Below are 15,590 nucleotides of genomic sequence, written 5' to 3'. Positions count from 1 at the left end.
AAATACTAACTTAAATAAACGAAACAACTGATGTTTAAAAAGTTTGAATTTTTTGGAAGTGTCCATGCTCTTTGGAAGTTTGCTATTAGAATACAAATAGTCTTTGTTGTGTGCTAGGGCAGTTGGTGCTAGAAAAGTTGACTCAACTTAAAATACGGAACCAAATGGAGAAAAAGGAGACTTAATTGGGACATAATTAATGTGTGAAAAATGAAACTAAAATTGTAAAATAAGTCTTACCATGTATGTATATGTGTATATGTGTGTGTGTGTGTGTGTGTGTGAAAAATGTGTGCTAAAAGAATCAAGAATTGGGACATTATCCTGTGATGAAATGACTTGCCACCCCAAAGTAGTAGAATCTGTTATTCTGGGTTACAGTCTGTAAGAAGGATTGAGGGTAAAGGTAGTATAGGAGAAAAAATAAGACTGGAGGCATAGAATTTATTTAGGAGATTGTTAGAAATAATAAGCTAGCTCTGGCGGTTAGAGCGTCGGCCTGCGGTCCAGAGAGACCCAGGTTCGGTTCCCCCTAAGGGCACGTACCTTGGTTGCAGTTTGTCCCCGGCCCTGGTTGGGTCGTGTGTGGCAACCACTTGATGTGTCCCTTTCACGTTGATGTTTCTCTCTCTCTCTCTTCCCCTCCCACTCTATCTGAATATCGAAAAAATGTCCTCGGGTGAGGATAAAAAAAAAAGAGAATAAGCTAGATGAGGGTTGACAATCTGATCTAAGACGGAAGCTGATATGTGGCAAAAGTGGAATATGGTGGTTATATGGTTGGGATGGATGTTGATTTGATGAATATTGGGGGTTAAGTTGGAGTTTAGAGTTGAAGATACAGACTTGAGGTGTTGATCTGGAAGTGGTGATGGAAGAGTACAACACCAGCTCAGGGTGTGCAGAGAAAATAGAGGACTGAGTATGAGATCCCAGAGACAGAAGATAGAGGAACCAGAGAAACACCTAGCAAGTAAGGAGATGATTTGGAGAAGGTTCTAAGAAGTGATCTTCATTGTTAAAGGTCACTGATAGGTGATATGAATTCAAGTAATATAACTATAAAAAGCAACTCCCCATGTATTGAATAAGGAAAGGAAAGGCTAGGCTTCATTGTGGAGCAGAATGACCTGTCCTGCATCTCAAAGGTCAAGTAGGCATTAACTGGGCTAGAGGGTAGTATTAGAGACTATGATACAGGGCACTTGTACAAAAACTCTGGATGTTGAAGAACATGATGTGTAATTGGTGAACACATTCATATCTAGAGAGTACAAATGGCAAGTGTCAAGGGATGAGGCAGGAAAAGCAAAAAAATCTTTTTTTTTTAATTCTCACCCGAGGACATTTTTCCATTTTTTGTTCAGATAGAGTGGGAGGGAGGGAGAGGAAGAGAGAGAGAGAGAAACATCGACATGAAAGGGACATGTCCAGTGGCTGCCACCCGCACGACCCAACCAGGGCCGGGGACAAACTGCAACCGAGGTACGTGCCCTTAGTGGGAACCGAACCCGTGTCTCTCTGGACCGCAGGCTGACGCTCTAATCGCTGAGCCAAACCGGCCAGGGCGCAAAAAAATATTTTCAATAAAACAGTTTATATGCTCTTGAACTGCCTTCTCTACTTTTGACAGACTCATTAATATTTGTGTGGTTCTCTTTTTCTGTATTTCAAGCACTTAAAAAAAAGTAGATGGATTTAAATGGGGAAAAAATGAATAACTTCTGTTGGAACTTTTAAAAATTTGCTTAGTAACCAAATTTGTTTTTAAATAGACTGTTTATAAGTGCCATTTAACTTAGATAGGGAAATTTGTGTCTATAGATAGTAAAATTTCCATGCTTGGAAATAGCAACCACAGTTCATTCAATTGTTGTCAGTAGCTATTGTGTGCAGTCAGGATGTCCTGGGGAAGGAGTGTGCCTGTGCATAGTTGGTGTCCACATTCCAGAAACAGACTGGAAGAAAGTAGCCTCTCAGCTGCCTTGAAGGTCGTTTTTCTTTTTTCTTTTTGAGATAAAGCAGTCTTTTGAATATTATTACCCACTATGACTGTCTTTACCCTTGTGATTATTGTTAGGATTTTACTTTTGTGTTGGATGAAATTTAAAAGATTACATTGTCGGGAACCTTATTCTGGTTCAGTAGGATTCCTTGAGACTGGAGACTAGAAAATTTTAAAAATTACTTTTTATTTGGTGTAAGTTTGTTTTTAAATACCCACACACACACTCACACACATTCTCTCTCTCTGTCTCTCTGTCTCTCTGTCTCTCTCTCTCATTCTTGAGGTCATCTAAAAGTATCAGTGATACCCCAAGTGAAAAATACTCAATGACCTAAAAAAATTGAGGTCACATCAGAGTTTATTTAATTACTTTATTTGATGATAATTTTATTTTCCAACTCTGGAAAGGCAAGGGAGAAATAGAAACCATTTTGAATGTCTATTCCGTGGCAATCTGATTTTTTAAGCTATTTTAATATTTTCAAAAATCTATACAGGTACATTTTAATTTCTATTTTAAAGAGGAAAACTGTTGCATGAGAAAGTTTCAGGAGTGTGGAGATTATCTCCCCCGATTACATTTAGAAAACAACTGTGACCTGCCTTGCTTTGGAGGTCTTAATTGTCAAATACATTTTACAAATATACCAAACCATAAAAAAATTCCATGTAAATGCAGAACAACTTTAGAATCAGAGAGGTATAATCTTGTTTGTGCTACTGCAGATAATGAATGCATGAAATCCATCCACTTCTAGTAAGCATAATAAGTGAGAAACTGGACTCTGACTCCTCTTATTTTGTATGTGAAATTTACCTTTTAATAACTTTAAAAGAAGTCTCCTTAGCTCTTTCCCATTCATTCTAGTAGTGATTTGTATTTCCTGTGTCTCCTCCTGTTTCCAAGCAGGAAGTTCAGTCTGACAAAATATTTAGAATATGGTAAGAGAGATACACCCTATTTTTGAAGTAGATAAAGACATATTCAGCATGTAATAATTTATTTTATGTTTTTGTGTTTTCATTAATATTTGCAATTATTTTGGTTTCATTTGTACTATAAATTAAAAGGACTTATTTATTTAGGTTTTTCATGATCTGTGTTTGGCCTGTATTTAAAAATTGTTAAATGAAAAAGAAAAATAAGCATTACTGACACATCCAAAATTATAGAAGCCTCATATTTTCTTCATTTTGAAAAATTAGTTTTTAATAGACAATTCATTTACACAGTTTATAATGGAAATAGTAAAAAAGAGTATTCAACGGTAAAGTTTTCTACCTCAGATACTTAGCCACCCATTCCTTTCCCTAGATAAGCAGCAGCTGTTACTGTTCTTTGCATATCTTATTACGCATATGTAAGCAAATATAGTATGTTCTTTTTTGTCCTTTTTGCACAAATGGTAGCATTCTGCTCCTTGCTTATTGTTCTAAGTTATCTGTACATAAAGGGTTTCCTTATTCTTTTGTTGTTGTTTGTTTTATTTTTCCAAAGCTTCATGGTAATCCAATATATTGATGTATTATAATATATTTCACCAGTTCACTACTAATAGATGTTTGGATTGTTTCTAATTTTTTTCTGTTACAGACAATGCTTTAATGAGTACCTATGTAAATTCTTAGATGAGTAGTTACTGGATCAAAGAGTGTGTGCCTTTATATTTTGGGTGTTGCCAAATGCCCTGTGTATAGGTTTCCCCTTCTGATAGCAGTGCTGAAAAGGCTGATTTTCTGCACCTTTTCCAACAGAGCTGGTTATAAAACTTTGTTATCCAGTCTTTGTATACCCAGTTATAGTAAAAATTGATATCTCAGTATAGATTTGATTTGTATTTTTCTCATTTTGAGTTCAGTTAAGTATCTTTTTATATGTTTCAGAGCCATTTTGTACATCCTTTTATGTGAATTGACCCTTTGTACATTTTTTTTTAGTATTTATTGTACAAAGTCTGTGAAAGTGAACCTAATCTTTGATATAAGTTGAAGATTTTCTTTAGTTTGTTTATCTTTCATTTGCATATAGTTTTTATTTTTACATTTAAATTTGTCAATCATTTGTCTTTCTTTGGTTTTAGAAATTAGGAAGGGCTTCTCTGCTCTGAGATTGTAATAGCATTCTCTAGTGTTTTTTTTCCTAATGTTTTTATGCTGTCATTTATTAAATTACTATTTGATATGTTCTAGAGTATCTCTGTCTAGCTAATTTATCAAATAATTCTTTTCCCATTGATTTGTGATGCCATCTTTGTCATAAATGCACTAAATTTTTACATAGATTTATATCTATTTCTAGTCCTTTTTGTGTCCCATTGATTTGTTTAGTCATGTGCCAATACTGTCTTTGTTGTAGTTTTACAGTATGTTTTAGTATCTGGTAAGCGTAACTCCTCTTTCCATTACTCTTTTTGTTCAGGATATATTTTTCCATGAAGATATTTGAATTGGCTTGTCTAGTTCCAAAAAATATCTTGGTATTTGAGAGTGATTTGAGTTGAATTTATAAATTAAATTAAGGACAATTTATGTACTTAGAATTTCTGTCTGAGAATATAGTATGCATTTCATTTCAAATTGTTTTCTATGCTTTAGGAACAACTTAAGTTTTCATTTTGCAAATCTTGCAGCTTGTTTTTCCTTCAGCATTTTCCCACTGTGCAAATGGTGAAATTTTTCTTTCATTATATCTTTTAATTCATTGGTTTTTAAACTTCAAATCTGTTTTATGACATCAAGTTATTGGGCTGTTACCAGCATTTTTAAAGTATGAAAGAGAATATAAAAGAAAAATCAGAATGCAGCATTCATTGAATAAGACTTAAGGATGTTTCAAAAGCTTTATAGATATTATATAACTGATAAGTATTATGTGTGTGTGGTATATACTTGGTCATGATGTAAAATGTTTTTCTTACTGAAGGTTGTGGTCCAAAATGTTTGAAATTTGCTATTCTAATAGTTGTATGTATGAAAGCTATTTATGTGATTTCTTAAAGACATACTCAGTGTGTCTTAGTGCTTATTATGGAGACATAATAAGGAACCCAAGGGAGAAAATTGTTCGAACCTGGAGCAAAATTTTGATGAGATTTTGAAGAAGGGCTAGTAGTGGGGTGAGAATAGTGACAGAGATGCCAAAGAATGGGTTGTTAAATAGTCCAGACTAGGGGTAGCCTTTTGAATTTAAGTCAGTGACAATGGGAATGAAAAAGAGAAGAAACTATTTTAGAGGCATTTAAAAAACTAAGCTAATGAACTAAGGAATTTATGGAAAAGAGTAGGTTTGAGGGGCAGAGTAGGAAGGAAGATAAAATACAGTTTTAGTACATGTTGAGATTGCAGTGCCTGGTGAAGGGTAAGGACTGGGGAGTAGGGAAAGGATATATAAAGACTGTTGGAAAGGTGGTTCTGGAGCTCAGAGGTTCAAACAAGACAGGTGGTTTAAGAATTCATCCCCTTAAAAGTATGAGTGTGAACAAGGTTTTGTGGGGATAATCTGTAGAGAAGAAAGCCAAAATGAGAAATTCATGCTGAGTGGGAACAACTGTCCATAGATAGATACAGAACATGAGGATGCTTACATTTACTAATTACCAAGCACTGTACTCTAGGTGCTTTACATTTATTGTTCAGTTTCTTTCAATAATATGTACATATAAAGAAATTGAAGTTGGGTAAGGTATCCAAAGTGAGCCAGGAAATGGTAGAGGTCAGTTATGAACTCAGGTTTGAAACTCTGAAGTCGTCTTCTAATTACTATAACACATTGCTTCTAAGAGAGCAGAATACTTCAAGATGGAAGGAAGTGTTTAAAATTTGTAGTAATAATATCTGACATTATTGAGGATGTACTGTTTGCCAGAAACTGTTAAGCTCTTTTCATGGATTATCCCATTAATCTCTACAACAGATTTTTTAGGTGAATACTATTATTATATCAGCTCCCGTTTTGTAGTTAATGAAACCTATCGAAGTTTGTCCAAGGTTGTATACATATTAAGGGGTAGAGTTGTTGAGTGTTGCAGAATTGTCAAGTGGGATGAACATTTAGAATTAAAAAGGCCTCTGAGTTTGACTACGAGGAGGTTATTGTTGACAGTGCTATTTAGTGGTATTGAGTGAAAATATATGTATTTTTTTAATAATTTATTTATTTATTTTAGAAGAAGGGAGAGGGAGAGAGATAGAAACATCGATGAGAGAGAGAACATCGATGAGAGAACATCGATTGGCTGCCTCCTGCATGCCCCACACTGGGGGATTTGGTCCACAACCTGGGCATGTTCCCTGACTGGGAATGAACCAGTGACCTCTTGGTACATACGTCAATGCTCAACCATTGAGCCACACCAGCTGGGCTTGAGTGAAAATATTAACTAACATTTATTGAGCATTTTCTGTTTAATAGACTCTGTTCTAAGTTAATTTGATCTTTACAACAGTTCTCGAAGTACATATTATTTTCATTTTATAAATAAGGAAACTGAGGCACAGAACAGTTAAGTTACTTGACCAAATAAGAGACAGAGTTAGGATTTCACCTGGGCAGACTGGCTTCAGAACCCATCCCACACCAAGGCAGCAGACTACTACCAGTGGGTTAAAGCTGGCCTGCTGCTTGTTTTCATGAATAGTTTTATTAGAACACAGCCACTCTTATTTGTTTGTGTATCATTGTATCTCATTTGTTTAAGTTTAGTTTCTTTGGGCAGAGTTGAATAGTTACAACAGACTGTATGGTGTAAAAAGTCTAAAATATTTATTACCTAGCCCTTTACAAAAAAGTTTTCTAACTCCTCCTGATAATCATTAAACTGGATGAAAAGCCAAATCCTGGTGAGTTCAGTCATGACCTATTTATAGAGGTTTGGCAGTAAAGAAATGTTATGTTAGATTGGGTGGTAGCTTTAAGAAGAAATATGGTTAAATGCAAATTTTTTTCACATAGGAAAGATTTGAGTATGTTAGTAGCATAAGAAAAAAACTGTCAAGTGAAGCTATAAGAGAGAAGTGATGGTAGTAAAGGGTTTTGAGGAATACAGGAGAGAGTGGGAAGTTTATTATTGGAAAGGAGCCAAAGACTTTTTTTTGGAACACAGAGGAGGAGCAAAAAAGAGAAAGGATATTAGAAATATAGGGCTGTTTTGAAGTGGAGGCAAGGGCAGTAATAGGAATTTTCATTAGATGGCTGTAAACTCATTCAGGTGGAGATGAAGATAAGAGAGGAAAATGGTTCAAATAATTAATTGTCTTTTTACTACTCAAAAATATTTTTTTAATCCCCCAATCATGTTTAGTGCTATAGGAAAGAAAGAATAATTTTAGAGTTTTGGATAGTGTTATAAAGTATTTTTTTCTTTAAAATCTAACAGGTTAAAATTTGGAAATATGAGTAGGTTTTACGTTTTTGCTCATATTACATTATAAAGTACAATTTAAAGTAATTTCCACACGGCTAGTATAGCTCAGTGTCGACCCATGCACCAAGAGGTCGCTGGTTCGATTCCTGGTCAGGGCATATCCAGGTTGTGGGCCCAGTCCCCAGTGGAAGGGGGGGCATGTCTTCACTCATTGATGTTTCTCTCTCTCCCTCTCCCTTCCTTTCTCTCTAAAATCAATAAAGAAAAAAAATATTAAAAATAGTCTTTTCTAATGAGATTTTAGAAACGGCTTTGTTGAGGTATAATTGACATACAATAAATTGCACATATTTAAAGGGTACAGTTTGATCAATTTTGACATTCATATTCTTACGAAACCATCACAATCTAGATAATGCATGTTCCTTTGTAATCCCTCCTCTCTGTGCCTCCCTAAGCTTCCCTTTCACCAGTTTTGATAAATTGTGTTTCATTTCATTCTGTGCAAAATACTTTCTAATTCCTTTTTTCTTCTTTGATTCATCAGCTGTTTGGAAGTGTATTGTTTAGTTTTCTAACATTTGGGAATTTTTCCAGAGATCTTTCTGTTATCTCTAATTTAATTCTATCTAGTCACAGAACATATTTTGCCTGATTTGAATCCCGTTAAACCCAGAGATGTGTTTTATGGCCAATAATATGGTAAATATTCACTATGCACTTGAAAAGAATATATTTTGTTGTTATTGGGTGGGGGTGTTTGGTAACTACCCATCTGGTCAAGGTGACTGATAGTGTTCCTAAAGTCTTCCATATTCATACTGATTTTCCATCTATGTTTTTTGTCAGTTATTGAGAGGGTTATTGACATCTTTGGCTATTACTGTGAATTTGTCTATTTCTCATTGAAGTTCTATTAGTTTTTACTTCAGGCATTTTGAAGTTTTTATTAGGTGCATGAATGTATAGGATTATGTCCTTTTGAAAAATTGACTTCATCATTATAAAATGACCTTCTTTATCCCTGGTAGTCTCCTTTGCTCAGAAATCTATTTTGTGTGATATTAGACAGTGAACTCTGGGCAATTATGGAGCTCACTACATTTGTTTCTGGTTGTTCAGGGTTCTTATACTTTGTTGCCTGAGAAGAAGTCCAAAAGTACTTTTTAAATTAATTATGGTAGTTCTTAAGTTTTTCTTTTGGTTTGTATCAGGGATACTTAGAAAAATCTGATGAAAGGTATAGACCTTCCCCTCTCATATCTACAAAGGTTTGTGATACATGTAAAATCTTGGTTGTAATTTCTTGAGGTTTGCAGGCCTAGGTTTAATTCATTCCTGCTTAGGTTAGGGATCCTTGCTTTCCAGCAAACATTTTCAACCCTAGTTGAAAATCACTTGGAGAACTTTTTTTCTTTTTTTAAAATATGTTTTTATTGATTTTTTTGAGAGAGAGAGGAAGGGGGAGAGAGATAGAAACATCTATGTGAGAGAGAAGCATTGATCGGCTGCCCCCTGCATGCCCCCTACTGGATATTGAGCCTGAAACCCCGACCCACCGGGAATTGAACTGGGACCTCTTAGTCCATGGATGACGCTCAGTCTACTGAGCCACACTGGCCAGACTGGAGAACTTTGTAATAAATATCTGTGCTTCACCAAGAGCTATGAAATCTGAACCTTTGGTGGTAGGATCCAGACTTTGGTTTTAAAACTCTAGGTAATTCTAATGTGCAGCCAAGCTTAAAAACTCTGTTTTAAGGCAAAGGAGTGGCTTACTCTCCACTTGGTTTCTCTACCGTCCCTTTGGTGGCAAGGATCCTCTGGAAGGTAGGATACAGGAAGCCACTTGCTTCTCAAACTAAACTGATTAGAATGGGTTATGTTTTTTATTTTATTTATTTATTTTATTTTTTATATTTTTATCCTCACCAGAGGACATTTTTCGATATTTTGTTCAGATAGAGTGGGAGGGAGAAAGAGAGAGAGAAACATTGATGTGAAAGGGACACATCGAGTGGTTGCCACCTATATGACCCAACTAGGGCCGGGGACAAATTGCAACCGAGGTACGTGCCCTTAGCAGGAACCAAATCCGGGTCTCTCCAGACCACAGGCGATGCTCTAACCACTGAGCAAAACCGGCCAGGGCGGGTTACGTTTTTAAAACTGCTAATTCCACCTTTGGGTTTTTTTCTGATAAATTGTATCTGGATTTTTAACAAAGGTGCACACAAAAAAATTATAATAGGAAACTCTTTTCAGTGTCACAATTTACTTTAACAGAATGCAAAATGTTAGAACTAGCCCTCTGATAAACAAAGGACAGCTATATATCAATCAACATGGACTTCAGAGCCCAAGGGCCTGTAAGAAATAAGGCTATAAATAAATAGGAATTTAAATTTTCTAAAACATTGGGTATTTTTAATGTGATATGCTTTGTATATAAGTTTTATGCGATGTCAAGTATTGTATATATGCCTTCAATTATTGGTAATTCATAGTGAAAAATGTACTTCATGTTGACTTAAGTAAGCCACAGTGTGTTTAGCTGTTTTTTTTTAAATGCCATAAAGCAATAAATAAGAAAAAAGCATAGAGCACTCTTAATGGGAGAGGTCTGGTGTCACATAGGACTCTCGGACTCCAAGATTGATTGATTTCACATTGAGTCACTTCCTAGATGTATCAAATTGTATAATGCATAGAGTAGTCAGTTTGGAATGCCAGCTACTTTCATGTAAACTAATTCTTTTGTATGCTTTTTTGAAATGAAGAACTTGAACATAATGTCCATTTTGTGTGTTAAGCTTTTCTTTTTCTGATTTTTCTAATGCTTCTATAAGTAACGATGAATTTTTAAGGTATTAAATGACTTTATATAAATATTTTAAAATATTTTCTCCCTCATTGATTTTAACCAACTTTTACCTATAGCTGTGAACTTCACAGACGTTAATGAAGAAAACAAAAATGACCTCTTCAGAGAAGTATTTTCTTCCATTGATTCATTGGTCTTTACCTTTGGGAATATGTAAGTAGAGGACCGTTATTTAAAGAAATTTGAGCCTAGGTATCTCAGTGAGAGTTATAGCACATAATTCAGTTAATGCATGTTAAGTAAAGTATTAACCAATATAAAATATTATTACATTGGAAAAGCTATATGCTGTGTTGTTTTATTACTATATTTGAAGGTGTCTTTAGAGCTATTTAGAAGCAGCATTCATTTAAAGGTGACTGTGATTTATGTGAATAGAGTCCTAGGAATTTATTTCTAAGGGTCTTACTGAAAAATATTTATTCTGGATGACATATTGAATGCAAATCCTGTGACAGGGCAATGCAATGACTTGTCTTTGTTTCTTTTTTTTAACCTCCCTCAATAGCCTGACAAACTTCCTTATGGGAGATGTAGGCAATGATTCATTATTCCAAATGCCTGTTTCTCGGGAAAATAAGGTAGGCCAAGTTTGTGTGAAAGCAAAGACTTTAATATTTTTAACTTAATATTTCAATAATTTTTAAATCTTAATCTCAGCATTACTCTTTTATAGATTTGAGTTTAGCAAGAAAAAGATACCAGTTTACATTAAATATGATGATTTTGTAATTGTACTGTTTAAGTAGAATTATCATTTAAAAGTACATGCCTGATCATTTTAGTGTCTTATATAATGAATCTGTCATATGGTCCAAAATTTTAGTAAGTAATTCTTAACTGTTTTCTCTCTTGACATTGTCGCAGATCTTAAAGACATTGTCAAGAGGGAAACTTAGAAAAATAATCCAAAAAGTAAAGAAGTGTTAATCTTCTCACAAATTATACAGTTTATTACTATGAAACATTTATTAACAGACCTATTGGTCTTAAGTCTACCTAAGAGCATCCCCATAAGTATGTCAGAGGATTGGGGTTCTGATTCCCAATTGGAAGAAAAATTGCTGTGAAATAATAGAACATAGAGGAATGTATATAGAATATTGCTTTAAAGATTAATAGTAGCAGTATTTTCATTTAAACACATTTCTTTTTTCACCAAATGCAAGATATTTAAACAAACTGCATTAGAAACATATGTTGATGGACAACTAAGCCGGAGACAGGGTGGGGGTGGGGTGGGGGGTGCCAATGGGGTAAAAAGGTAAAATATCTGTAACAAAAAAATAAATAAAAATTCATTAAAAAAAAAAAAAAAAGAAACATATGTTGATCATTTGCTGTTAAGGATGAGCAAATCCAAAAGGGATTTTAACAAATATTTGGAAATGTGCCAAATACTTGTATTATATCAAAATAATATAAAAGTTTCAGATCTTTCTTAAAATAATACACAAAATATGAATGACTACTTACGGCATTTGTTATATGTACTACAATACTGAGAACATTTTTTTTTTACTATTTCTGAAGTCATCCATTGATGAATCAAGGAGGATAGTGTATAAACAATATCAGAATGATGAAGAATTTAAAAATCTTTGCATAATTTGCTATCATTCATGATCTTTCTTCATTGTTATCCTCCAAATATGCTGCTAGTTCAGAAGATGTAATAAAAATTATATCTGTGTGACAAGGATCTGATCATTTTAACTTTTTGGTGTGAATCATATCTCTTGTTTGTGTGCCTGTTGTACATACAAATTACACCAATTCTTTTTTTTTTTTATTCTCACCCGAGGACATTTTTGCATTTATTTTTTCAGATAGAGCAGGAGGGAGGGAGGGAGAGAAAGAAACATCGATGTGAGAGAGACACATTGAGTGGTTGCCACCCACACGACCCCAACCGGGGCTGGGGACAAACTGCAACCAAGGTACGTGCCCTTAGCGGAAACCGAACCCAGGACTCTCAGGTCTGTGGGCCAGTGCTCCAACCGCTGAGCCAAACCGGCCAGGGCTACCAGTTCTTAATAGGAAAATACTTTTTGCTTTCTTTTTTTATTTTGCACATTGTTTTCCTTTTTGCAGTTTTTAGCTTACCCTAGAGATTGAAATAAAATTCATGGTGATATAATACTACTAATAGAATAAAATTACCTTGTTTGATGAAGAGTTTGAAAAATCTCTTTAAAAATAATAGTTGTACCCGGCCGATGTGGCTCAGTGGTTGAACATTGACCCATGCACCAGAGGTTGCCGGTTTGATTACTGGTCAGGGCACATGCCCAGGTTGTAGGCCAAGTCCCCAGTGGGGGGCATGCCGGAAGTGGCCAATTGATGTTCTCTCTCATTGATGTTTCTCTCTCTCTCCCTCTCCCTTCCTCTCTCTCTAAAATCAATAAAGAAAAAAAAAAATAGTTGCCATTTATTTAATAGTGCTTATTATGTACTATGTACTGTGCAAAATCTATGTCATCTTAGTCCTTAAAATACCCTTATGGCCCTGGCCAGTTTGGGTCAGTGGTTAGAGTGTTGACCCTCAAACCAAAGAGTTGTAGGTTTGATTCCTGTTAGGGGAATGTACCTCACTTGCGGTTTGGTCCCTGGCTCTGGTCAGGGTCATGAGGAAGGCAACCAGTCGATGTGTCTCTCTCACATCGATGTTTCTTTCTCCCTCTCTTTTTTTTTCTCTCTCTCTCCCTTTCCTCCCTTACTCTCTGTCTGAAGATAAAGGAAAAATATCCTCAGGTGAGAATTAAAAAAATATATATCCTTATGAAAGTAATGTTCTTATCCCCATTTTACAAACAGACAAACCAAAATTAAGTGAGCTTAAGTGTGTAGCCCAGTGTCATACAGCTAATAAGTGAAAGACCTGGACTTCAAATTTAGGTCTCTTTGATCCCTTTTGCATTGAATTCCTCACATTCTATATTGCCCAACTAAGTAGGTCAAATTTGTTTGTGATCTCACAATTTTGGTAATGTTTTCCTGCATTGTCTAATAAGGTACTTTTGTCACATGTTGCTTTTTAATTTTAAATTAATTAAATAAAATTTAAAATTTACTTCTCATCCATATTAACCACTTTTCAAATGCTCAAATAGCTCCATGTAATTGGTAGCTCTACCTAACTGGACAGTGCAGAGAGGGAACATTTCCATTATCCTATAAAGTTCTGCACTATGTTTTTCAATAGACATTCAGAGAAAATGCTTATTATATAATAAAATGGTAAAAGATGGCTGGAAGAGATAGGTCTTTGTCTTCTGTTTAGATAGCAATCTATTTAGATTGCTTCTATTACTTCCTGACTGATATTTTTGAGATCTTCAGAATTTCATGTTTTAAATGGAATCATTAACAGTAACTAATGCTGTTAGTAAACAATGAGGTTATTCATTCTTGGACCTTGAGAACTGCTGTTGTAAAAAGCTATATAATTCTTATAAACTGTTCTGGCATTTGGACAGTTTTCAGGCCCTTTGAGTTCTAAATACTTTAAATTCTTTAGCAGGAATTATGTCAGAGTAACAAATTAGAGTGAAAAGTTTCTGAAGCAAAGATCTGTTACTTTCTGCTCTAATCTTAAATTTGTTTTCTTCCATGTTATAAGTCTTTTGAAAATATTTCTATGGAATCAGTGGACTCATCCAATGGAAAAGGTAATGAATGCTTAAAGTACTTTAAACCTTTGTCAAAGTTTTTGCAGTTACTTTCGATAAATGTTTTGAATTTTGATAAATATTTTTGATTTCTTCTTGCTGAGTAACCTAATATACTTATTTTAACATAAACTGATAGGTAAAGTTTTACATATAAAACCTAAAGGAAAAAACCTGCTAGAATAGATAATGTGATGATAGAGACTGATCAAGAATTATGTTGGGCTTATAACTTGATGAATAATAGAAATACACATTAAGATCAAAAAAAATTTTAATTGAAATCATGTTAAGTTTAAACTGTGACCCTTTAATTCTAAATTTGTTACTTGTATTTTAAATCAATTTTCATTGAAGAGAATCTTAGATTTGACTATTTCTTTGTTTAGTTACATGATCATATTTAATATATACTTACCTTAATATTTTTATTTTATTTTTAGTACATTTTTCTCCTGTAGAACTAGACAGCATGCTGTTAAAGAACACTGACTCTGTAGAACTGGCCTTGTCATATGCTAAAACATGGTCAAAATATACCAAGAACATAATGTCATGGGTTGAAAAAAAGCTTAACTTGGGTAAGTAGACCTTTGGGACATCTGATTAACTTTGGAGTATAAGAACTAAATTCGTTTGCTCCAGACTGAGTACTATGATTCCAAATTAGTAGCTGTTTCATTTTAGTGAATAAAATCATTGTCCATTTTCTTTTCTTAAAATAAGACAAACTTACAATAAGTGTACTTATCGAGCATGACTGTAGGACAACCACTACATCTGTGGACACAAAGATAAATAGTATACTGTGTTTGCCTTTAAAGAAGTCATACTTTAGTGGATAAAAAGAAATGTAATATGGTAAAAGGAGATAAAACCAACAGTAGATATATGTATGAACAGAAGGCAGTGGAAACATATAAGGAACATCTTAATTACTAATATTTTCCCAGGGTTTATGGTTGACAAGATGCTTTTACATCCATTATGTCATTTAATCCTTACCAAAGTCCTGGGAAGTAGGCAAGACAAAAATTATTATTTTACAGCTGAGACAAACAAGATGGGTGATTTGCTTCAGGTTAGAGCACAGATTTGCCTAGATCACATAGCAGTAACTGGAAGAATATAGAATTTATCCAAAGCCTGTGTTCTTTTTACTACATTATTTACTTTTAATAGAGAATGTCTTTCAAAATCACTTGAATAGTCTTATTTATAGAAGGACAATACACAGACCTAAGTCCCATTCTCCAGAGAGGCGAGGTCTAAGCAAGTATGTTTGGAAAGTTTTCCCAGTTGGTTTTGACAAACACTTCCGATGAATAATCACAGCATCATATCATGATGCAGACTAGTATTTGTGATCACTTTTTAATTGGGGAATAAACAAATAATTTTGGAATGTGTGAGGGGATAAATACTTTTTTTTAATCTGCTGATGCTTTCTTTGACCTTTTCAGAATTGGAGTCCACTAGACATATTGTCAAGTTGGCAGAGGCAACTAGAACTAACTTTGGACTCAAGGTAAGTGTTCAGTGAACTACTAGGGTTCTAGACCAAGAGATTATTCAGATGAGCTCCTTAACTTTTTATTAACCAATAAAATCCTTTTAAATTGACCTGGATACCCATTATGGAAAAAAAAAAGCTAGGGAATTCA

The 15,590-nt window shown here is 34.4% G+C and overlaps 1 protein-coding gene across 2 annotated transcripts in view; it reads left to right on the top strand.

Annotated features, from left to right (window-relative positions):
- Window positions 1-15,590, top strand: part of ARHGAP29 (Rho GTPase activating protein 29) — a 77,193-nt gene that overhangs the window by 31,418 nt on the left and 30,185 nt on the right. For both annotated transcript variants that reach the window (XM_036256892.1, XM_036256891.1), the window contains exons 4-8: window positions 10,312-10,408; window positions 10,764-10,836; window positions 13,878-13,926; window positions 14,370-14,507; window positions 15,390-15,454. In XM_036256892.1, the coding sequence (XP_036112785.1) occupies window positions 10,312-10,408; window positions 10,764-10,836; window positions 13,878-13,926; window positions 14,370-14,507; window positions 15,390-15,454 (422 nt within the window). The remainder of the gene's footprint in view (window positions 1-10,311; window positions 10,409-10,763; window positions 10,837-13,877; window positions 13,927-14,369; window positions 14,508-15,389; window positions 15,455-15,590) is intronic.

Source organism: Molossus molossus, unplaced genomic scaffold (assembly GCF_014108415.1).
Source record: "Molossus molossus isolate mMolMol1 unplaced genomic scaffold, mMolMol1.p scaffold_m16_p_12, whole genome shotgun sequence".
NCBI lineage: Eukaryota > Metazoa > Chordata > Mammalia > Chiroptera > Molossidae > Molossus > Molossus molossus.
This window is presented reverse-complemented; position numbering and strand designations above follow the sequence as displayed.